The 25,267-nt window shown below is 46.7% G+C and overlaps 1 protein-coding gene across 2 annotated transcripts in view; it reads left to right on the top strand.

Moving 5' to 3' along the window:
• Positions 1 to 25,267, top strand: part of cux1a (cut-like homeobox 1a) — a 50,501-nt gene that overhangs the window by 9,990 nt on the left and 15,244 nt on the right. For both annotated transcript variants that reach the window (XM_088380454.1, XM_088380453.1), the window contains exons 2-8: positions 6,887 to 6,997; positions 10,826 to 10,873; positions 15,356 to 15,434; positions 17,796 to 17,933; positions 19,612 to 19,735; positions 21,224 to 21,300; positions 21,365 to 21,431. In XM_088380454.1, the coding sequence (XP_088236580.1) occupies positions 6,887 to 6,997; positions 10,826 to 10,873; positions 15,356 to 15,434; positions 17,796 to 17,933; positions 19,612 to 19,735; positions 21,224 to 21,300; positions 21,365 to 21,431 (644 nt within the window). The remainder of the gene's footprint in view (positions 1 to 6,886; positions 6,998 to 10,825; positions 10,874 to 15,355; positions 15,435 to 17,795; positions 17,934 to 19,611; positions 19,736 to 21,223; positions 21,301 to 21,364; positions 21,432 to 25,267) is intronic.

The following is a 25,267-nucleotide window of genomic DNA, read 5'->3' as shown; positions in this document are numbered from 1 at the left end:
ATGTTGTTTTTTTTTTTTTTTTTGTTGCACACATACAATATGGTCTGTGTTGCTAAACAGTAACTGAACTGGCACAAAAAATTGGCCATGGTGGTTTTGGCTCATTGTGAGGGGGAAGTAGCACCTCCAGAGCGACCGGCCCAGCAGGCATTTACCCGCTAGTATGCCTGTTAGCTAGTCCAGCCCTGTTATAAAAATATTTAAATTATTTCATTATATTTATATAATTTTTGACAATTATATAATCATATTTTTAATCATTAAAATTATTTAAATTATTATTTTTTTCTAAAAAAAAAAGCTTTTGGAAAATAAGAAAAAACATGATTATTGTGGCCTCATTGAGTGAGAATGTAAACAAACAGTAGGGAAGAATCATTTTTAAAAAATCGTAGCGCTTGCTAGCAAATACGACAATGTTAATATCCTTAAAAAGCTTCGCCTTCAACAAAGCTATTTTTAACGGCTATGCAGAGCCAGGAGTTAACTTCCCCCCCTAGGCGAAAGAGCGCGAGTGTTTTTGATTCAAGTCTCTCGCAACTGAACAAATAACAAACTTGCGACGCCTCCCTCCTTAAATGGAACTTAACAACAAATCACAAATGTCCAACGAACAGCGAACTGATCTAATCTTCACCAAGTTCTCGCCACTTTTTTGACTCTATTTCCCAGCCCGAGTGGATATCCAGCATCCAGACTTTGATTGATTTTTATTCCCTCGTTGACTTTATTACCCACCGCAGGGGGGGAATTATTTCTTGTGGCCCGACTCCCATCATTATCCAGCAGTGATTACTTGTATGTGCATCTGATGTCATGTAACGGATAGCATCGGTGTCAAATGTGCGGTCCAGTCCTTGGGACCCCGGCGTCTCCACTGAGCTACGCTCTTCGGCCCGACTTGATTAATCCCTCTCAAGATCGCCGTTTCCATTCTTTTTTTTTTTTTGTAGCTCGTATCTGTGCACTCATCCCCGCCCCAATCTCCTCTCCCTGGCACGGAATGGCTTCCTGGTAGAATGGAAGCATTAATTCAGGGATGAGAGGTGTGATATACTCGCTCTCTCGTTCTCCCTCCCCGTGTTTGTAATGCGTGGCCTTTATCATGGCTGAAACAGCTCACTACCCTCTGATCCTATCTGGGATCTCAATATCCTAGCCGTTCCACCCTGTAAACGCAAGGATGAAAAATCTTGCCCTTTTACACCCCGGCATATCACCGGACCCCCTTCTTCTCCACTCACCCTTTGTGACACGGCCCTCCGGGCCGAATTCAAACTCTGCAAAAAAAAAAAAAAAGAGAGCAAGTGAACTGCGCTTCCTCCATGCCACAAAGCATCTTAGTCTCATTATATTTGTATTTAGGCACAACCTCCTCGCTCCCCTCTTGTCGAGACAATAGGTCAGGCAAAATAATGACTCGCGCTCAGCGAGCTTCGGGAGAGTTAAGGCCGGGATGCTGGGGGAGATAAAACAACAAGCAGGGAAAAAAAAAAAAACACGGATCAATATAAATGAGGCTGCCGTGTAAAAAGGCCACTTTTGATCCAGGCCTCCGTCAGCGTTGGCGAGGTGAGTCTTGACAGCTTACGCGCTGCTGCCAGATATGGATCTGTGTTTTTAAAAAAAAAAAAAAAATAGATAAACGCTCTGAGAATACAAGCGTCTTGTTAGACTCCAACCACTGTTGACTTCAGGGATTGTTTCAGGTTATAAAGTTCTACTAAACTTGAAGGGGGTGGCAAATATATGTTGGAGATTTTGGAACCAATCGAATAATCGCCCGGGCTTCCGTTTCACAACTGTCCTGAGGTGTCAAAACCAGGTCCAGAAAGCGACGTTAGCCACAGGTGCTAGCTTGTTTACATGCTGGTTGATTATCAAAACATTTATTTTCACGTCGGCCTCGACTTGGAAATTTGCAGACAAAGATCTATGGTGGAAGCGGCGTGGCGTTTAAAGCCCTCCCGCCTGGTAAGTAGGCAGGCAGACGAGCGGCGAGGATGGCGGTCCCTTATCTGCGCCGCTGTTGTGTTTTGAGGGGGCGTCGCCTGTGATCTGTGCTCATGTAGCGTGTCGCCAAAGCCAGCGCGGCTGATGTTCCTGACTGAGCCGCCAACCTTGCGACTCCGCCCCCGCACAGTCGCTACGGCATACAGAACAGCCGCAATGTTGCCAGGTGGCGGATGGAGGGGGTGGGGGGGGGTTGTTTTTGAAAGGTAGGCCTTATAGATTCCAGATAAGGAATCTTCGCCGACGTCGTTTCTGTTTACCATCATAACCATATAACCGCCTCAGACTCGGCGGCGATAAAAAAGACAGATTAGCGAGTGCACAGGCAAGCGCGGAGAACTTCATCTCTTCAACATCTGTCGCCAGCTTCTACCAGGGCTTCCCACGATGCAGCACATACACAAATGTTTTATCTTCAAATATGAAGCGCCTTTGTAGTGTGACTAATATGCTGTTTGTGTTACCGAGAAGTACTGAATGTGTTGTCTGTCTCTTTTTTTTTTTTTTTTTTTTTCTCGAGCTGGCTCCAATTCAAAGGCAGTACTTTATGAGATGAATGCGTAGAGTGTGCGCTGAATGTCGAGCTGCACCTACGTTGTGTTTGGAGCGGAGCTGGCATGGCAGACGACTTGGCACGTCTCGCTAGCCAAATGGTGTAAACAAAGTATTTCGAGCAGTTACAATCCCAATTACTCTTTGGAGAATGAGATCTGAAGGCTGCTGTACTCTCTCTCTCGCTCCTGCCCCCCCTCCTCCCCTCCTGGGTTTCCATAGAAGGCTCCGGATCGACTTTATACTGTATACACAACAATAACTTTGTTGTCATTCCCAAGGCCTATCTTGTCTCTGCATCGCTGGAGCATGAGGGCACGAGAAATTCCACAAAGTAAGGATAGCCAGCCGTCTGCTTATCTGATTTCACCGGTCGTCAGTATGATTGGCATAATCGGAAACGCCTGATCGGGCCGCCTCCCGTTTAATTAATCGGGCTGGCTGTATCGTCACTTGTGGCTCATCGGGGCAATTGGAGTGATTTTGAGCGTCGAAATGTTCTTCCTTGTTCTGATGGTGAGCTGTAAAAACATTTATTTACCCATGATGGTGATCAGGGATGCTCCTATCTCTTTGGCTCGAGCGTCAATGCTAGCAGAAACATGCTAGCCAGGGTCGAAAGAAAGTGGAAGGACCGGGCGCTCCAACTTAGCGCGGCGGCTCGTCTGTGCATTCATGTGCGAGCACACGCGTGTCGAGCAGCGGGCGGGGAGGCTACTCGGCCAAGTCGGCGTTAGAAGTCTCTCTAGGGAATGTCGGCAAGCTGTTCCGATGGTCTTCACAGCTGACCGGACGGCCAAACGAACCAGGACAGGAACCGCCGTAGCCCGATGTGAACTTCAGTCCAAATTTGAAATCAATTAAGTTGCAACCTCAGTCTGTCATTTCTTTGTTTTGGTTCTCGCAAAAGTCTCGTGACTTCACGTAGGACGGCGGTTCAACTTCCTGAGCCGTATTGTTCCCCGGGAAAAACACTTTTTCAAAGTGTATGGCTTCTAGGGCGTTGCGGTTGCACTGTAGTTTGGACGTAGCGCTCGTGGCTATAATTAAATGTAGACGAGAGCTTGTTTTAGAATTTTGATTGTTGGACGATTATATAATTGTCTCTGCTCTTCGTCTACGGTCTGATTTATCTTCACCGCACTTGTCAGTGAAACCGTGTTTTCAAAAGTTTTTCGAAATGAGAGTTTGCGTATCGAGGCTATTTGTCAGGTCAGCATAAACATACAAGACGTTCGTATTTGGATCGATTTTACGCTTTACGTCTTTTTAGGCCGTAACATTGTGATCGCAGATCGAGTTGCTTTATCGACTGGCCCGCCATCGCTCTTAGAATTTCAAAATGTTTACCATCACTATTTATGTTGCTTGTCTACCACCGCCGCATACGTTTTGGCAGTATTAACAAAAAAAAAAAAACATTTTTGGTCATTGACTCACCCCGGGACCGATTTTGTACAGATGATGGAATAAAACGATTTCTTTTCTGTGTGTCAATGTATCGTGCCGACTCCCTCGTGGTCACCAAGATGTGATGTGGAAGAACAGCGGGAATTGTGCACTTTGGGATGTTACGCTCTATCAGCAAGATGAGTGTAAAGTCTGCCCGTGTGTGCTGATGTGGGCAAAGACTTTGCTGCATAGACAAAACCCGACCATGTATGAGGGTCTGTTTTTTTTTTTTTTTTTTTCCCTCCTCTCCGCACACATTTTCAACCCAGATCATAATTACTCGCCCACTTGGAATCCGATCAATCCTCTTTTCATGTGCAATGTGTTTATTTAGCTTAACGGGCAGAATATTTTTGGTAACAACCGAGATGTTTGCAGGCTAGAGGTTGTCATGCATCGCACGTGACCCCCAAAGCACAACCGAAGCGTCAGAAGTGTGATATTTTCAGTTTTTCCTAGAAACTGATCCTCGTAAATGATTTTATACGGACTACCAGTTTGATTCCGTAAATTTCTCCGTGCTTGCTTACTTTTACTCTTCTTCTTTTGAAATCAAGTTTGATAAAGGGCGGCTATATTCAAGATATTTATTTTAAAGTCTACTTTTTGGGTTATAATCATCGCCAGAATCACTTATTCACCTGGAAAATGTAACAGAATAATTAATTAACTCATTCCCTGACAGCCCAGTTAAAATAAAACCTTGACATCTATATCCGTCAATGGTAGTGAATGAGTTGTTTGCTCTCATCTAATGGACAAATATTTACCGTTTTGAAAAGCAGGTTGTCACGGCAACAGCTGTTTTAAGGCTGTTTCATGGATTCCTGTTCACATGCCAATATGGTATTGAGCATAATAAGCGCCATATTGGAAGTCTTTAACAGGTTACGTGCATAGCAACAACGATCGAGCCGAATTTGTCGTGTTGGGCTGCGTGTGCCCTGCTTTAGCTCAACTTCCCACAGTTGACGTCATTTGTTCTTCTTTAAACCGCAAACTTCACTTTGACTGAAATACGCCCCGCTGCTTGCCACGCCACTTGTATGCAATACGTTGCATTCATTGTTGATTGATCCCCCCCCTCCACCCCTCGTATACTCTGTAAAACTGCATCTTTAGTGGTTGTGGTTAAAAAAAAAAAAAAAAAACCTGAGCATAACAAATTCCAACACTGCTGACAATTCATAGCGTCTCGCTCTCGTTGGAGCCTTCTTGTTTTGTCGCGGGGATGTTCAATATTTACACAACATACTCGCAGAGGGATTCGATATTTTCAAAATGCTCTCCTTGTGCTGCACGCAAAATACTTGTTGCTATTTATGTCAGCCTTTTAGGATTTCTACTGAAACGTAGCCATGTTTTTTTTTTTTTTTTATATTTTAGGGTCAGTCAAAGAGGGGTGGTGGGAACTGACGCTAAACCGAAAACCACTACGCTACCAATTTGAAGTGACCTGTGTGTGTCATATTTAGGAAGGCTGAACCGACTAATCAATGCATCGATTAATCGGCAATTGGTTGTTAGATATCGCTTCCCCAAAAAAAAAAAATCTTCCTGCTGATTTTGCACGATTTTACCAGTACATCCATCTTTTTTGACATCACATGTAATGTGATTAAAATTTATCATAGTCCTCAATTTTTTTTTTTATTATTATTTTTTAAATCAGGCATACAAGCCCCTGCACACGCTCGAATTGACTAACACACAGAGCAGCTGCTCCATGGCCACGGGCAGACAGGCTGCTACATCAGCCGCTCCACGGGCAACGAGAGCACGAATTGAGTTTTTTTTTCTTCCCCCCCCCCTCCTCTCTTTTTTTTTTTGTCCCGTGCTGCTGCTGCATTAACCGCTACAGCAACGCTTGACCAACTTCCGTTATTGGGCTTTTTTTTTTTTTTTCCTCTCTCCGTGGTTTGTAGATAAAACACGATCACATCCACTTGGGGAATTTGACTTCATGTTGATGGAGGGAGGGAAAAGCTTCTCATTAGTACTCGATCACACTATTTCTTGAGTGTTATCGTGGGAGGTGGGCAATGTGTGCGTGAGTGTGTTTTGGGACCTTGTCAGCAGACGCAGCCACAAGGGCCCCTGTGGTAATGTGTGTATTAAATGATTAGTGTGTTAGTTAGCATAACGGCCCTTCAGCAGCGTTTAATCACTCTCAGGGGTGGGCGGCCTCACAGGACGTGGAGGAGGAGGAGGGGGGGGAGGAGAAGAATTTTAACGGAGGAGTACTGCCGTTTGGATGATGAGTGGAGAGGGAGGGGGGGGGGGGGAGCGTGACAGAGGGCAAGAATCCAAAAGCAACACAATCCGAGCACGGCAAGATACGATCTTTATAAGGCCTTCAACGTCTCGTTAATGTCAGCTCTCAGCGAATCATCATCCGGAACGAGCGCCCGTAAATAACTCTTAATAACAACGCGGGATGGTTGAAGACGGCGGCACATGCGGATTGGCGCCGCTGTCGGGCGGGGTCGATAATTGCAGAGAAAAGTGTTTTGCCAAAAGCTCGCGCAGTGGCAAGTGATGACACTTGATTGTGTCGGTTCGCTTACACTGCGTTTTTTTTTTCTTTCTCCCCTGGCGGGATACGCACGGTCGTTGTTCCGCTCTCACCAATGCCGTTCACCGATTTGACCAGGAAATGATTTTCCAACTGACAAGGCTGAAAAATGCTTACCGTGTCTCTTAAAAATAAACTCCCATGACCTATTTTTGGCGCCATTGTCCAAACGAACCGCATTTAGCCGTACCAGCCGTTTTTCAACAAATGCTCTAATCATTTTGATTCAATTCCTCACCTCTTCTGCCTCGTAAAAGCTGCTTTTTTTTTTATTCTGTCGCCTTTGTGTTGCAGAAAGAACTCGACGCCACCGCCACACAGCTCGCCAACAGACAGGATGAGAGCGAACAGTCCCGGAAGAAGCTCATCGACCTTAGCCGCGAGTTCAAAAAGAACACACCAGAGGTGAGCGTGCGCTCGTCCTCGTGTCGGCCGGCCATCCTTTCTTGCCTCTTCTTCCTAAACGTGATGATTTAAAGAGAAAGCGCGGCAGAGGAAGAGGAGAAGAAACGCCGAGATGCGGGCTTGGCTCCCAAAAATAGTCTCCATTAGTTTCCCTGAAATCCTAAAGAGACAAAACAGAAAACCCCTCAGGGGTTTGTATTATCTGACCTAGTTTTTTATGCGTGCAGAAAGTGCGGTCCGTGAGTGTGTGTGTGTGTGACCGCAAGAGCGAGGGAGCGAGGCGGAGAGTGTGACAACGCTACTAAGCGGGATCAAGAGGGAATTCTGCCCCTTTCCTGTGTTCCCATCTGCCCTCCTGGGAATATTTGTTTCATCTCTGTTACCCGGGCAACACATTTTTTTTTCACACGCGAAAACAAAAGTATTGTTGTGTTATTATTGCTAATGTCACCACCGTGAATTATTGATGGGCCAATGAATTATGGATGAAGGCAGTAGACGGCGGATAGAAAATTGTCAACTCTCGGCGGAGTTGATCGCAGGCCTATTATGGTTAACACGGGGTGAAGATTGCCGCTATTGACTTTAGCTCGGAGCGCAACCCGCTTCGGTAGATGAGCCTCCAGAGGAAACTGGAGAGGAGCCTTCCAAAAGTTGGATACAACCTGTTCTGTGACGCTGGGATGTTGGATTGGAATGGATTAGCGGTACTGGTTAGCATGTGCGCCTCGTCGTTTTGAGGTGTCATGTAAGGATTATTTTTGTGGCTTTATTCATATTGTGTGAAAGTGATTTTTGAATGCTTGTGTAACTCATTTTTGCCCCCCAAAAATACACAGGCTTTCATTCATGAGGTGACATCATGCTGCAAAGGTCGCCCAGAATAGAATTTTTTGAGATACGAGTTCTCATTCAACGGCCTTGGTTTTCTTCTAATTGCCATCGCTGCAAAAAAACAAAAAAAAAACACAATTTCCTTTGATGCTCGATAAAATTAGGTCAAGTGATGCTTGTGGTAAAATGCTGACGTCTTTTTTTTTTTTTTTTTAATTGATCATCAACTGTTTCAAATATAGTGCAACCGATTCATCTGCCGGCCGATTTAATCGTCCAATATTAGCTATTCTAAAATTGGCAGAGATCGGATGATTTTTGCCGATTTTTTTTTAACCCATACAAAAAATAAGACAGTTAATGAGGCCCTCCTGTTAAACAAATACAAATAATTCTACAGCAGTTGTGTGAATTACAGGCAGAACATTTATTTATTTTGTAAGTGTTAAGAGACCCCAAAAAAATCTATATTTTATTCATTTTATCGTGAATCGTCCAAGGGATAATTTTGTTCTGCCAAACATTGGAATCTGCATTGGCCTTTATTGATTGAGCCCCTAATTTCAGTCTCCAAATTAGACCAGATGCAAGATGTTGGATTTTGTAGCTTCCTTTGTTTCCGCCAATTCAACTCCAGGCTCCACACTCATCTCCAATATCATTTTCAAATGTTGCAGAAGGAAAGGCACACATGCTTAAGGTGGGGGGGGGGTTTACAATCGCACAATAAACACACACACCCTCACACACGGAGGCAGATATCTGGGCAAAGACATTCATCAGTGTAACAAGGCCATGATTTAGGAAGGCTCCTCTGGCGTCTGCGTGGCCCCTGGCATCTCCCCGGTATGCGGAGGAGGAATCTGAGCCGACCCAGTCGAGCCACAGGATTCATTACAAGCCTGTAACGCCACGAAAAGGCACAACACTTGCAAAGGAGTGGCAAAAAAAAAAAAAAGGCTGCTTCGTAAAGTTCGATGACACCGAAAAATGCCCCGATTGTGTCCCTCACATCTGTGCGGCCCGTTCCGGAGCCAGCCCGTCAGCTCTTTACGGTCCACACCAGTCAGCGTAGATCACAGTCACATCAGATCAGACTGCATTAAGCTGAGCGGGAGTCCGTCTCTGATCCATAATTTAGCGAGCAGGAGAGCGGGGCCCACGTCGACCGTCTCTCGTCTGCTGAGCCGTACTCGCCGTGAACTGCGCAGCGACGCACACACGGCTTTTGTAACATTTTTGAAAGTAGTGCAAAGAAATGCGGCGTAAAAAAAAACAAAGTTTTCATTATTCATTTGGACTGACATGCTGATTTTTGTGCGTGCGTGTGGTCTAAATTATTCATTCTGTTCTTAATTCCCCTTTTAGTTAGTCAAGGCTCCTCTACCAACCTTTTATAAAAGGTTGGTGATGGTTGTAAAAATGCCCCAAAGATTGCTAGCCAGAGGCGGCGGTAGTAAAGCAAACTCTCGTGTGTGTGTGTGTGTGTGTGTGTTTGCGGGTGCACATGCGCACACGTTTTTGTGTTTGGCTGCAGGGCAGACAGACAGCGAATGGGAGTTCCATATTCCCCAGAGGCTTCCTTGGGCTGGCCTGTCTGCTGTCTGCCGGCAGCTCACACACCAGCCATCCATCTCCTTCGCCTCCTCCTCCTCCACACACACACATAGATTGACCAGTGTGTGTGCGCATTGTTATGTTATATGGTCATAAATCTTTGAAAGTGGAGGGGGCCAATGGGGCGACGCGCTGGAGAAATGACCAAACGGGGTTTAGGGGACCGGAAAAGGTTGGGCAAAAGCAGTCGTTATATTAAATGTTCATTTTTAAATCCGTTATTATTGTTTCAATTATTCTGCCATTGTTCAGCTGGCGCTTTTATTCAAAGAATATGGCGGGGGGTAGTTGGGGGGGGTCATCAGAAGTTTATTTGCAGAAAGTTGGGCGACTCGAGCGGATTACGTTACCCAGACGTTTTCTAGGTTTATCGTACGTCAATAATGTATGCGGGAAGTTGAAAGTCATTGAAAACAAACCGAACGAGCGGCGGATTTCTAAAAGGGAAATTAGGATCTAATCAGAATCCATCGCAAATGAGAGGAGACGCTCTCGTCTGCTACGCGTGGGTGTTTGTTTTGTGTCTGCTTATCTTGCGTGTGTTTGAAAGGGAGGGAGGGAGGGGGCAAGGGGGGGGTGGGGTGAAGGTCATTATCCCTGGCAGGGGAATATTGAATTGGTCCAGACAAACAGCCACGGCGACCCCTGATGAGGTAACAATAGAGGCGGGTCAGCAAGGTCGCGACCCGTCCTCAGCCTGTCTGGTCCGACCCAGGATTTGGCCAGACGCTGTTCCCCGGGTCAGTTTGGGATACGTGGTTTCCCTATCGCCCCACTTCACATCATCATTAGTCACTTTTTTATTTTATTGAGCGTGTGTGCAAATCAAATGTTCCTGTACAAAATGTCCTCCTCTGCTGCACTTTTTTTTACCGTACGCTCCAGTTCAGTCGGTCTAGCACGGAGGCTAACAGCACGGTGATTTGCATGTTCCCCTGATACACGGCCACTCCACTGGCTATCTAATCAGAAACCGCTGACTCGCACCGGAAAGTCATGCAATGGGACTCGAGCGCTATGAAAAGCAGGCGCTGTACAGTGAAATATAAAAAAAAAAAAAGAAAAATCCAAATGGAGACAATTTGCATGAAGTGAAAGGCCTACTTAGCTACTTATGGTAGCGCCTCGCACGCACTCGTAGCGCCTCTGGGTGGCCCAGGTGGTCCTGCACCTGCTCTTATGAGAAGCCTGGTCCATCAGGGCACCCCAGGGTGCCAACCTGGTCTCATGCTCATCACTCTCACACGTGTGTAGCGCTCTTTCCTGATTGGCTGTGGTGAGCGTGCACATGGAAGAATTTTCATCTCTTATGACTCCATTGTAATTGTAATTTAAATTTCAAAGAGGCTGACTTTTTTTTTTTTTTTTTCCTCCCAGGACTTTAGGAAACAAGTCGCCCCTTTGCTCAAGAGCTTCCAAGGAGAGGTGAGTGCTTGCCATTACTCTTGTGATAAACATGCTCATTAAACGCTCACAAGACGCCATTTTAACAGCCGCACTGACTTCACTTGCTTGTAGTCTTCCCCGTTATCCCCCCCCCCTACACACCTTCTCGTCTTTCTCTCACCACGATCTCATTTCCCCTCCCACTTTTTTCTCCTCCCCTTGATTTTCCTGTCCTATTCATGAAGTCCCGTCGCCCGGGGGTGTGTTTAAATTGCATCCTGCAATGGAGAAAAAAAAGAAGCATCATAAAACCCCGGCTTTAGCCCCGTCGCAACTCACCCGACGCCATTTCCTCCGATTTTGTTTATTTTTCCGCACGTCTGACCGGCTTGTTTTTGTCGAAAGGGTCGATGGCAGGCCATCGCTCTTTGTTTCTTTTATTTCAGTGTTACGTTTCACCCCCCCTCGCCGCTTACATTTGCATGTACCTTGACCTATAAGAGATGACTTTGCGTGTGTGTGTGTGCGCTTATATCACACTCCCACACTTGCACGCCTCCTCCATCATTTTGCCCTATTTCCATGCTGACTCCTCCCCCCCCCCTCATCCTCCTCTTAGCATTCCCAGTTCACTCCCATATATGAGCGAGGGTAAGAGTGGAAGCGGCTGTTTTGGACTCGGGCATTATTTGGGGATGGAGTGGGTGGACATTTGCTGCGGCTAACTCTCCTCCTAGCAAACACACACACACACACGATCCAAATCACAGCAATAGATAGTGGCAGGGCTGTTGTGCTACCGGCTATCGAATATTACAGTTTAACACCGGGTTACTTTCCATATTCTTGCCTTGGTCGGGGCAGCCACCACAGCCAGCGGTTGTGCTGAAAAAACAAAACAAAAAAAAAGGCAGCCATAATTCAAAGCGACTCCAGCGCTGATGAATCCGCAGTCTATTTAGAGCGAGAAAAGCGCAGCGAAGTAATTGGGGTTTTGTCAGCTGTTTCCACCGCTCCCGCCTCGTCGACACACCTCGACGTGCACGGCCTGACGAAACCGGTCGCTCGCTGGGTGGTCGGCCAGCCGGGGAGACATTATCGTGCGATTATTGAGATAATACTGTACACCCGCACCGGTCTGGGAGCGAGCCCATCAATCAGTCGACTATTCTGCTCTGCCGGCGTGCCACGACATGAGACGCGCCGGGAGTGTGTAATTTTTAGCCCGGGCTTTGTTTGCTTACCCCCCCTCGAGCGTTTTTTTTTCATGGAGGACAAGACAGCGCCACGTCTTCTTTTACTCGTCCCCCGGCAAGCGTCTGGATGTCGTCGGTTCCAGACACAACTTTGAAGTGCGGCGCTCGGAAAAGGTGGATGCCTGCGGGTCGTAATTATTACCAATAAACTGTACCGTTTCCGCAAGGCCTCGCGATTGCGTGTGTGTGTGTGTTCAGTGTTCCTTGTTGGTCCATCGATCAGATAAGCTTTTCCATTATCCAAGGCTTCAGTCTCTGCTTCCCATAGCCTCCCCTTATCAGACTCCAGTGGGGCCACACACACACACACAACCCCCCCACACATAGACGCACAAACCACTCAGGTGGGCCCGATGCCCTTCACACAGTGATAGTGGAGTGAGGTGCTGCTGAGTGACGGTGGCCCAAGGGTGCCGACGTACAGTACGTGCGGATGTACACTCGGCATCCCCCCCCCCTTTTTTTTTTTTTTGCAGTTGCCAGCTTTTCTCGATGTCATTTGTGTCACTTCATTTGTTTTGAGTGTACGTGCGTGCAAGCAAGCGGGTATGGGGGGGGGGGATGCAAGAGCAGATGTGATCGGGATTGGCGGAGCACGCGGCAGTTCGGGAACCGCAAGGGTTGTATTTGCAAATCCTGGGTGGTCTTCTAATGGCTCTGGTCCTGCAGTTAACCTGCCTCTAACTGTAGGGTGTGTCCTACATTAAACGTCTATTTCCTGCCTCCCATGTCGGGCTATATAAAGCTGCCGTACCACTGACCTTGGCCCCGTCATTGTACAGTCGTGCAGCTGTCTTCCTTCACCGCCTCTGGAAGATAATGTGTATCACTTTCGGAGTATGCACCCCCCTCCATACATCCCATTAATTTTTTTTTAGTAGATATTTGTGTGGTTGTCCACGAGCAGAGAAAACGAAGGCGTTTTGATTGACACTTTGGCAGAAAAGATAGTTTGAGCGTTTGATTCACAGACAATAACAAACTCGTACAAGCGTCGGGGATTAAATGACTTACGACTTACCTTGCGGTCAATCAAAGTGAGTGTTATCATTTCACACAGTAGTTGCTGTGTCTTTTTTTTTTGCTAATATTGAGGCCAGTGAGTGCACCGTGTTGAAGAGGTTTGATCATGCCGTGTTGGCGGTATTAGTCGGCAGCATCCGTAATCTCCCATTAGCGGTCGGTCGCGCAACTGACGATCCCAATCACTCGCACCATGAGGGCAAAGTACACGCACGGGACAGCGTCATGTGACAATTACATACTGTACTCGATAATAACAGCAGGACACTGTGTGTGTCTGTGTGTGTGTGTGTGAGACACGTCAAACCTGTCTATCCGGAGCTTACGCGTGAAACAAGAGAAGCATGTGACAAAGATTGATGCTTTAAAAAAAAGAATGGATGAGAACATGGAAGTGACAAGAGGGAGAATTGGAAAGAGTGGAATAATGGAGGGAGGGAGGGAGGGAGGGCTGCTGGCATCAACCGACCCAGGGCCAGATGTTTTGCGGCTAAAAAAATCTCGAGATGAATCAAAGCCATGTGAGGAGATTTATTAGGTTCCCATCGGAGCGCAGGCAGAATTACATGTATCCCACTTTGTTTACAATGGCGAGAACTTCTTAACCACCCATCGACAACGCTACTGGTTTGGCCGGGAATGTGAAGACTTAATATTTGGACTTCTCCAGGCTTTTGTCTCCATTCTATTTTTTTTTCTTCTTGCGGAGCTGGAAGAGAAACACATGCCTGTTTAGTCTGAGTGCGTGAGGCTCGCAAGTTAGCTGTAGCGCTGCCCAGTTACAGTAGCAACATCTGAAAGTCTTTATTTGGCATCTGTTCCCCTCCATTTCGACTTCAGACGTGTCGCCGGCTCGCTTTCTCTATCGCTGTTTCGCCATCGACAAGCGTATTAAGCGTCTCTTGTATGATTTTTGGAATTAATCCCTCCGGGATCCATTCTCCTGCTGTCCATTTCGATTAATATCGGGGATGGAAAGGCATGCGGCGTCCCTCTCGTGCTAATGGCCGCGGCGGTAATGGATCCGCCGCTGTATTGCCGCTAAGAGCCGACTGAATAATCTGCCCCCGCTGTGGCTGGAAAGACTGAGCCAGCTGTTTAATGATGTCAGCGTGCTGGAGGGGGATACGACCACACTTGCACTCGCTTCGGGACAGACAGACAGATAGACAGACACAAACGGAACGCGTCCATCGCCGCCCGAACAGCTGAGCCGACTGCACGGGAAGGAAACACAACAACTGTGGTTACACGCAACATACCAACACGCAGTCAGGGCAGGCGGCGACGAAACCACCCAGCGATACAGGTTTGTTTCGATCGCTAAGCTGCCATTAGGGACTGGAAACCGGAATCTGGTGAGCTTTGGAGGCCTGGTAGACAAGGCTGCAAAAGCTACGTGACAAAGTCCATAACCGCAACCTAGACACAACCCTACTTGAATTATTTTGCGGGCGACTTCCATTTTGTGACGTCCGGGCTTGAGATGGCGACCAAAATGGTCGCTTAAGTGACCTTTTTGAGTTTTTCCCCTTGAGGCGTGGTCACATGAATGCTGCCAGTAGTGCATACTTATCATTTGTAATCTTTTACTCGTGTGATATTCGATATTGTTCAATTTTATTGTGCCATGGAATGACAAAGATTTTGGAGGTGACCTAAAAATAAAATTGTTTCTCTAATAACAAGCCGGGCAAGTCTAATTACACAAAGAACCGTTCGTTAAATTAGATCTGGGTCCAAGACATTCACTATTTTAAATCAAAGTGATGCTGCTGTTTAGTTCGGGGTTAGGGTTTGAAAAGGAAAAAACACACGCACCCCTGTTGGTAGTCTTTTAAAATTATGACGGGGCTCAAAAACATTAGTACCCCTCTGTCGCTCCCCAGTTGGAATTCATCCTCCATTTTGCAGAGCTTGCCGTTATCTAAAAAGTGTTGTCATCTTTGCTTACCTGAAAATAATCTCCACAGATACCGGTGTCGGTTTTGTAGTATCGGCACTTTTTTTTTTCTTTTTTGTACTTTCAAAGTACAAGTACAGACGTGCCGTTATCATCAACTAAGCCAATACTGAGTCGGCATTGTTGCATTTTTTATTGGAAAGTAGTTTACTACTACATTTATGAAAACAGAAACTCAACTCTACACCTCGGAGGAAACCTCGATCTGGATCTCACACCACACGAACATCTGAGGTGTCGCGAACCTGCTAACCCTTCATTTCTCTTTTTCCAATACAGATCGACGCCTTGAGTAAGAGGAGTAAAGAAGCAGAGGCCGCCTTCTTAAACGTGTACAAGAAAATAATCGATGTCCCAGGTAAGCCGTCTCCTCGTCTTCTTATATTAAGTCGATCCCGACACGTTAGGAAGCTACAAAATGTCGTCACGACCATTTCACGCATGCATGCGGCACCAACAGATGAGGAAGGGAAAAAAAAGGGATGACACCATCCCTCCGGTGCTCCTCGGCGGTGCATCCAGGCGTGCCGCAGCGCCCTAATATGTCCACATGAGATCTCATCACTGGTGTTGACTTTGAAGAGCTCTTAAAAAAAAAAAAAAAGTCCTCGTGCTTGTGGAGCTGCCGCGACGTATATGAGCAGTCAGCGCGGTCGAGGTCGAAGAGGGACACGCGGCGCCGTCGCCGGTAGCAGAGTTTCCGCTTCCACGAAGGGGGGGGGGCCCTAGGGGGGCCACGTATGTCGCAACGCGAGGCGTCAAGTTCATCTATAGCGTAAGGAGGTCATGGTATTCCCACACGGTTAGACCTACAGTAATATCTTTGGATTGTACTGCTCCCAATAAGTCAGCGGCGGCACTGACGGGGGCTATTCTTAACTTGCAGCGAGACAATGATGTAATGCACACACACACACACACACACACACGCGTGCACAGCAGCAGCAGCCTGACTAATGCGGCAGTCTTGAAAGTGGAAACAGCGTGTTTTGTTCTGTCTTCTATCAGCTCAAGGCCTGGTTAGTCAAGCCCAGTGCGCTCTGCTGTAGATTAAAGGTGTCTGGCGAGAACGTTTAGCACCAGTGGCCCACAAGTCAAACTGCTTCCAACTGGCTGTACAGTAGATCTGAAGGGGGGTATGTGAAGGACAACAGTTTGATAAGACAGAGAAAGTTACATTTCAAGGGCGCCGACTCGGAGGGAGATATGAGTCTCCTCCATTCGGGGTGTCTGGTTATGCTTCTTCATGTTTTTGTTTGCGCGAGCAGCTCACGTGATCACACGTGCACGTGCGTGCCCACGTAGCGTCGCCCTGCACGGCGTGTCACCTTGACGGCGCGGAATCAGCATGAAATTCTCCAATCGTTCTCCGCTGATCTCTCATTAGCATAGTTAAGATATCTAACTGTGTCAGACACGAGGCGCGCACACACACACACAGCCCTTACCCCCAGCTGTAAGCTGTCAGTTCCTCTTATCTGCAGCGCACACACACGCACGCATGCACACGCACACACACAAAGTGCTCTTTTCGCTGGCATGCTGATGAGCGTCGCCCGCGTCTCTTGGCTGCCTGTCACCAGTCTGCCACCCATGAGCACCAATCAGAAGTGATTGGCCTGACTGACAGGGCTCTCTTCATCACACTGACTGTGTATTATTCAGACATGTTGGGGGAGATGCCTGCAGAAAGTTGTCTTTCTTCCTCTCCTCCCGTTTTCTCGCTTTTTGCGTGGTAGATTGATGTTCGTGGGCATCGCTAGCGGCTAGCCGCTCGATGGCGACACGAGCGCAGTCACGCTTGATCGTAAATTTGCCGCTGTGTCATTCAGTCAGGATGATGTATTCATGTAGGTTTGTTCCAAATTTCATTTAAACAGTTATACGTTGCGCGCGGCAATAAGCTAAAAGTCCCAACGAGAGAAAATGAGATGGAACTAGAGCTACGTACGCTGATTATTTGAATAACGTGAATAATATGATTACTAAATCAAAGGTTCAAGCGAAACGGGTGCCTCGGAGCTTCGCAGAGACAACAGCGGGTACACAATCACTAACACGGATGATAACGATGTTGGCTAATTTAAAATAGCCTAGCATGGGCTTTTCAAACGCATTCTAATGACTCAAAAAATAGACACAGCCGCCGGTCTACTGTCAGTCCCTTCGTTGAGCAAACGGTAATAAAACAACACGTAATAAGCGCATTAATTCACGAGCCGCCGGTGGCCACAACTCACCCGGAGTAACTCAACACGCTAGCTAGCGCTACACTCTCATTAGCTGACACCCACGCCACTCAACAGGCCAGGCTTGAGACTGATTGGTAATTGTTGTTTGAATGTACAGTTTAATTAAATTTACATTTATTTAGATTTTAATCACATTTCACTTCTTGTACTTATTACCACCCCTCAATTTACACGTTTACTGTTGCAGTCACTTGTTAGCCCGCCACCACTATTATAACGCTAGCGGTATTATTTTGTCCTTGATGGCACCGGCGGTTCTCCGGAGGACGGGCAGAGGTCACGGTCAGCGCCGAAATAATGTTCCCGCAGCCGTTAGAGATTCATCGCCTTGCTCAAGGACACTTCAGCGGGGGGCAAAGGGGGGGGCAAACGTTAGTTCTCCCGAGGCCCGCTGAATGCGCTTTTTGCCGTTGTTGTAATCTGTTTTGCGCCGGGTGTTAAATGGTGTGCGCCTGCTCCTGTGGCAGATCCCGTACCTGTGCTGGAGCTGGCTCAGCAGCTGCAGCTGAAGCTCCAGAGGATGCACGACATTGAGACGGAGAACACCAAACTTCGGGAGACGCTGGAGGACTACAACAAAGAGTTTGCAGAGGTCAAAAATCAAGGTTAGAATTGCTACAGTGTAAAAATGTCTTCCTATGGATCTTCTCATGTTCATGCGTCCCAACTTTTATTTTATTTCGGCTATTGCTATCAACCGTTAACCTGCAAGCATTAAAGACAGTAAGGGAAGGGGGCGGGGCAATATTGCCTTTCACAACACATGAAGATGATGAAAGGCAAAAGTATCACCAGGGAGCCTGTTAATCAGATTTTGAAATAAATAATCCATCCTGACATCACAAGCAACTCAAGAGCCGTGTGCCACTTTGAATTGCGTCGTTATAAATCTTGAGTGTGATTTGGAAATGGTTGCAATCATAATTAAAAATAGATGGCCCGACGAGTCGACGCGGCGCTAATGTGAATAGAATCAAGTGTTCCTTTTGCATTAGCGCTCGCAACTTAGGTTGATGATCGTTTCACAGCGGAGAGAAACCTGCGCGGCAGACATTTTTAATCCACATTTGGAAATATTTGAACGCCTCGTGCATTATTGAAAGCACAAAATGTACAAGGTTTTACTCTTCCAATTAGGTTTTCAGGGGGAAAGAACATGTGGCACATTTTCATGAATAAAAAACGACAGGCTACCTCGGGGTAAAGAAAGATGGAAAAAGTGACAAAGGCGGAGATGAGCGAGAAGGACTTGTAAAAGTGGTTTAATTTCAAGTCTGGGGGAGGAGGAGGGGAGGGAGTGAGGGAGGGGCTGGAGGGCGCAGGGAATGTTTTGGAATCTCCCTTTTTCACAGCGAGGGTTAATTGGAGCAGCTCGATAACGGCAGGGTTCCATTCTGCCATTGATTTTTCTGTTCCCTCATCCTTTATCCCTCCTTCCCGCCTCAATAGATGGGGGGATATTTAAACCCCAAAACGGGCCGTGGAACTCCCACTCCTGTTAAACACACGCACACACACATACAAATGGCGCAGGGGCCATTGATCCTTGCAACCTAAATGTTTAAAGTTCAGTTAAGCAGTTAAGGGCTAAGAGGGCTCTGAGGGGACTCTCCTCTATTGATTATGTGTCAGAGTAGTGAGACCGGAGTTTAAATCACAGGCACGCGCGCACCAACACACACACACACACATGCGTGCTAAGAGCCCTCAGTCAAAGGCTGCAATGCTCTTTATCACCGTCCCGGGCATTTATATCTTTCTCGGAGAAATCCACACACATACACAAGAGGCCTATTTATTACTCCAGTTATGTGTTAGATTTATTTCCGGGCCGCCCCGTGCCGAGCCCGGCCGTCAGCGGGTTGCGGCACTAATGCAGTCCTAATGAATACGGCGTGTCTGCTCTTGGAGAACACGCGTGTGCCCTCCGTTTGTTTTGGATGGGCGGGAGGACAAACGCATATAGAAATGTGCAGTGGTTTGTTGTGTTGTGTTGATATTTTTGAAAGTTAGCCGTCACCAGATTTGCAATAGATTCTTTATCCTCAGCAAATTACTATTAGGAGCTGAGGTGTCTCATGTCACTGTATAGCTGGCTCTATTCATGACACTGCCCCCAGGTGGCCAAGGCAGGCACACCAAAAGGGAGTCACGCAGTTGCGTGATCTGTTTAAATTTTGGCTGGAATTATAAAAACATATATTAGTTTCCCCCCCCCAACCCAATTTTCTACATTGCCTGTCAAACTACATCAGCTGACCCGTTCTTCTCGCCCTCCCGCAGAGGTGACCATCAAGGCCTTGAAGGAAAAAATCCGCGAATACGAGCAGTCGCTGAAGAACCAAGCAGAGAACCTGGCACAAGAAACGCAGCTCCAGTTGCACAACGACTATGCAGAGAAGGAGAGGTGTGTGTTTTGAGATTTGAATCCCGGATGACCATGTGATATTTTAATTCGATTTTGCACTGCGGCTCATTTCATTTTTCGCTCGTCATCAGTTTAATCAACCCGTTTTGGTGTTGCGTTGGGCTCTTTTTAGATGAATGTCGGATTGGAAAGTAAAACAATGGCTGATTTCTCCCATGGCTGTGCCACTTACCTTGATTGGAATCAGCCACCTCAGACTGCTATTTTCTGTCTTCACCGCGAACTACTCCAACCATCCCGTCTGGATTTAATGTTACACACGGGTCCTTTTATTGGCTCCGGGAGTGGAATGAAACCCTCGAAATAACTTGATTTGATATGCTTGAGATTAGCATTCATAATTAATCGTAATGGGCCACTTCCTCGTTTAATAAAAACCCATTCGGAATTAAAAAAAAATAAAAAATAATTTATATATGTCCGAAACACAAGCTGGCAGTAATAAATGATTAAAAAAAAAAAAAAAAAGCTGCCAGATGTTTTCTCAATGTAAAATGTTATCTTGTGATGCCAAATTAAGTCAAATATGTCAAAAGCGTGTGTTAAATGAGGTTATCTTGGTTTGTGCTATTTAAGTTCAAAGGGACACAATTGTGTTCTTTGGAACACTTTGAAAAGTCTCTAATTTGATACACACACACCAAAAAAAAAAAACTAAAGCGCCCGAGGAAATATTTGTTAACAAATACGACAGTGTTTTGATTTGGAATTGTAATCTCGCATCTTTTTAAGCGATGGAAGTTTCTTTCAGGTGAGCTGCCGTTGCCATCGTCTTACTTTTACCTCCTCGCTCTGATCACGACAGACTGCCCTTGTTTATTATGAGCCCGATTTTTAGGACAACGATGAGCTGTCCCGTTTGCATTTCCTGTACGTCAGTGTTTTATAGCCCCCTTCCTGTCTGAGGGCCCACTTCCTGCCCGCCAGAGGGTGGGGGGGGGGGTTGGGCAGAAAATGGATGGCACCTCCGATACGTAGCTTTCTTCAAGGAATGAGAGAAGTGGAGAGATGAAAGGATGAAATTGAGGGCAAGGGAAAAAAAAAATGGAGATGACAGGAGAGACGGCTCGGCGGAGAAGGGAGGGTGGGGGCATCAAAGAGTGCCATAAAGACACTCTTTGTGCTAGATTATTGATGTTTTTACACGCGGCGGCAATTTCTCAGCAGAGACTAACTTTTTATATGCTAAGAATGAATCTATTTTATCCTTGTGGTTTTTGTAGGCCCGCGCCTCCCCGCCCCGCTTCCTCGGCCCCGCCCCCGGGGTGCCGAGTGCCCCGGTGGCTAGACATTCCTGCCTAATAGGGCGGCCTAATGAGGAGTGGGTTGCGTTGGAGGGATTTTTAGTCGGGGGGGGGGGTTGAGAAATGGTGGGAAAATGGAGAATGGTTAAAGTGTGAATGAACTGTGGGATTTTTTGACGCCACGTCGCCGTGACTCTAACGTGACTCTCGTCTGCCTCGGTAGGAAACTCCAGGAGAGCCAAGACTCCATGTCGTCACGGTTGGAAGAGGCCGAGCACAAGGCCCAGTCCCTCCAGACAGGTAATAAGGAATGAGAAAATGTTAGTTGAAAGAGTTTTCACCGACAATGTTTTTTTTTTCGCAGCACTTGAAACAACTCAGGCCGAGCTCTTTGATTTGAAGACCAAGTACGACGAGGAATCCTCAGCAAAGTACGTGTCCCCGCCATCCTCCATATAATCATCCTGTTGAGTGAACCTCTTTGCCCGGAAAGAGTTGGATTGTCTCCCACAAGGCTCAAAATCCCGCCATTGCCCCGGCGTTGTAAATACTGACTGAAATGCCTTCTCCCAAAGGGTATCTGGAGAGGGAGGGGGTGAGTAATGGGGGGGGCGTGGCCTGCGAGCACAGATGTGAACACAAATATCTAAATCGGTTAGAATTTGGCATGGTGATCAAAAAGTGGATTTATTGAAAGAGTGTGATTTTAATTTGATCATGTCATGTCCCCAATCCTGTCTTTTTAGATGATTTTGAAAAAACACAGAAAGGGAGGGGGTGAGGTTGAAGCGTAATCACATTACAATACGGAACAGCCATGCCGTTCTTGTTACGCTATTTCAGCAGCATCCACAAAAAAAGAATTTTGGACGGCGTTTTTGATTTTCCCTTTTTTTTTTTTCTTCATTGACGGGGAAATTGCTCAGGATTCCCCCGGCATAATTAAAAAAAATCAGATCAGAGTCGATTTCCACAACACATCTCAAGAACTCTCCCAAGCACCCAATGTTCATCTATTTAAAAAACAACATAAAGGCCTCATGATTCATGGAGGTTGTGACTGACAAGGGACTTGCGAGTTCAGGTAACTCCGGTCGCGGAGAAGCGACAATCCATCAATATCGATCTTTCTCGCCGTGGCAAAGATGAAAACAGAAGCTTTTGCTTGTCAGCACTCCACTTTTGTCAAGCGCCACTTTGACATTCGCCGCCACGTTCCCTCACGTTCCAAATTGCCCCCCCCTCGTCAAACATACTTTCTGATTCCGCTCAATGCATAAAACTCAACAGATTATAAACTCATCTTTTTTCCTTTCTATCCATCTCTCTCCCCGTAGCGCCTTGGCCCAAATTCACCGAGTCTGTCCATTAAGAGAGTTGTTAAATTGACTGGCTGTTACAAACAGATCGATCCGACTTCCCTCAACCTCGCACTACTTTTTTTCCTCCTACTTCTCCCTCACTCAAACACTATCTTTTATCTGTTTATGAGAGCAAAGTCAACAGGAAGATTGCACCGTGCAACGGTGCCAATCAATAGCGTCTATAGACTATCCGCACTCGCCCCCCCCTTTTGCATTTTCTCTCGCCCTGCGGCCAGATTGCACTCTCTTATTTTTTTTTTTGCCCCTTTTATGTGGCAAGAAAACATTTTTATGTAGAAAGGCCCCCATTTGCTTGCATAGGCTAATAAACACATGCCTGCCCACATCCCTACGCACGCTCATGTACGCATTTAAACACACGCACGCACGCACACGCGCTCGCTCGTGAGCCCGAGGCAGTCAGGGTCCTTGACTATGTGGCGTGCTGTGATCTGAAATTTTAATGCAACGCTTTAAAGCACACACAAACCTTCTCTAACCCTGCACCCTCCCAGTCCTTGGAGTCCCCCCCCCCTCTCCGTTTACTGCTTGGCTGAGCAAATCGCCAGGGTTTGGCTGAACACAACTTTTAACCCTTTGACTGCTTCACGAAAAAAAAATCGTACTTACGTGCACGTTTTCACACACGCACGCACGCTTACTCTGAACTTGCCGCTAAGGAGGCCATTGCGTGACAAATCTCCCATCCTCTTGGTGCATTTGGGTAATCTGCCTTTAAAACACACACACACACACACGCACGTTCTTCGAATTTGTTCGATGTTGCGTTGCTGGGGACTGTGTGAACTCCAGCAGCCTTTCTGTGTTCACTTTGACGGTCTGCCTGGCTGCATTTTACCCGTTTAGTCACTATAAAAGATTAATGATGTATTGATCCACGACCCTGCAGGGCGCTGCTGTGTGTGTGCGTGTGAAGTTTAATCTGTGTAAAGGCTTGAGGGTCCATTTGAGGAAAAACTAAATTGTTGGTGATTAGGGAGCACTTTGGACATATTTCCTGTTTGCATATCCAATACACACACACACACACACAACTCTGAAGTGGGCCAAAAGGTACACGCACACACTCTCACAAGAAGCTAGCTTTCCTTTTAAGCCTCCTTGAAATCCCCAAGGTAACGAACGCACTGTGAAAACACAGTGTGGAGAAAGAAAAGGGAATGGAGTGATGAAATTTGTGAGGCAATTAAAAAAAGAGAGGGAAAAAAAAAGGAAAAGCAAGCCGGGGGTCTGCTGCGAGGAAGGAGGGATCAGAGTGTGATCGAGGAGGGAAATGAAAATCTAAATCGGGGAATATCCTGCTGGCACAAGGGCTGGGGGTGGCCAAGAGAGCAGGAAAGTGAAAGAGTTGAAGAAAAAGGTTGAGCGGCAGACATACAGTAGGATGGAAGAGAGCGAGAAAGAGAGAGAGGGGGGGGGGGATGGGAAGGCGGAAGTACAGTAACAGCTTAAAGGCTCTGGGCCTTTTTCAAAAGTGCTCACTGATGTCACCGGGTGCATCCCAAATGCTTTCATGTCCCTTTTCAACGTGCTCTCTAGCGCCTCCATGTGGCTACTCCGTCTAAAACGTAGCCTTCATAAATCTTGGCCTTATAAAGCAAACCACTCCCCCCGCCCCCCCCATTTCCAACGTTTTGGGTGCAAGCATGCGTCACCTCATAGCTAGCTTTTCCCTTCCCTCGCTCGCCCGCCCGGCCGTCCGTCCGACTGTCAGAATACGGCGAAAATCCTTTCCCTGTGATCTGCTTTTGGCCCTCAGCCTCTAGCTTTGCCTTTATAATTCCCAAATAAAGCCAAATCCAAAGGTTATTTAAGAAGACTTTGTGCATCTGTACTTTGATTAAATGATCACATTTGGAGCGGGCGCGCTTGGCTGTATTTGGGTTGCATTACGATATCCATAAACGCTCTCCATTACGAGCTTTTCTGGCTTGTTGGCTCTCTGACCTCACATTTGTGCGCGTGCGTGACAACGCTCGGGCGTGCACGCTATAGCTTAAGACAGGATAAAAGCTGGTGAGGTAGTGGGACTATTATGTTGCCCAAATGCGCGCCGGATCCTTTTAACTCTTCGGGAAAGAATAAAAGCGGAGTGAAAAGCTCTCCTACCCTCATCTGACTTTTTTTGCCTTTGGCACATTGTTGACCTAATATCAACTTTGTCTGTTTTGTTTAACACGTTCAAATGAGTGATTCGAAAGCCTTACGGGACGTTTCTCATAGTGCGGCACACAAATATAAAAAGCTTGCGTGGGTCTTTGAAGACCTCAGCGCTTAATGGTGGCTGGTTGTTTGCCGCTTACGCAACCGACGCACACTCGGACATATATTAAGCCTGTATTTTGAGTAAATCGAGTTTTATGAATGAACGAGGTTACGGTAATTATCATCGGAGCCCGACGAAAGCTCATCATTTGGTTCCAATTGATAATAAAGAAGCAGCTTTCGGGACTTCTGCCGTTTTTTTTTTTTGCAAGCGAGAGGTGAACCGTGGCCTCCATGCAGACCATTAGTCAGACACAATCTCACAGCTTCATAGCAGATTAGTCTGCTGTATTAGGACTTAGAGCTCTATTAATGTTATCCCTCTGTTTTAGTGTGGCCGGCCGGGGGTTTTAGGGGGGGGGCTTACATGTGCGCATAGAAACACACGCTTAACTGCACGCACACATACAAGCTGCTCGGGTTATGGAGTTCACAATGGGTGGATTAAGGTGAAATTTAGACGCTAGCTTAATGGACTCCTCACTGTGAGTTTATTGGCACGCTATGACTTTTTATCTGGCTTTGTTTTATTTTTTTGTCTGTTTGCGCATGTCATTGAACGTGTCACATCCGCCGTCGTGGTTTTTGCCGTGCGCAGTAACCGAATGTCTTCCTCA

This window comes from Syngnathus floridae, chromosome 7 (genome assembly GCF_059516105.1).
Source record: "Syngnathus floridae isolate MCC-2025c chromosome 7, RoL_Sflo_1.0, whole genome shotgun sequence".
Classification (NCBI taxonomy): Eukaryota; Metazoa; Chordata; class Actinopteri; order Syngnathiformes; family Syngnathidae; genus Syngnathus; species Syngnathus floridae.
Note: the sequence above shows the minus strand (reverse complement) of the source record. Positions and strands in the feature narration are given on the sequence as shown.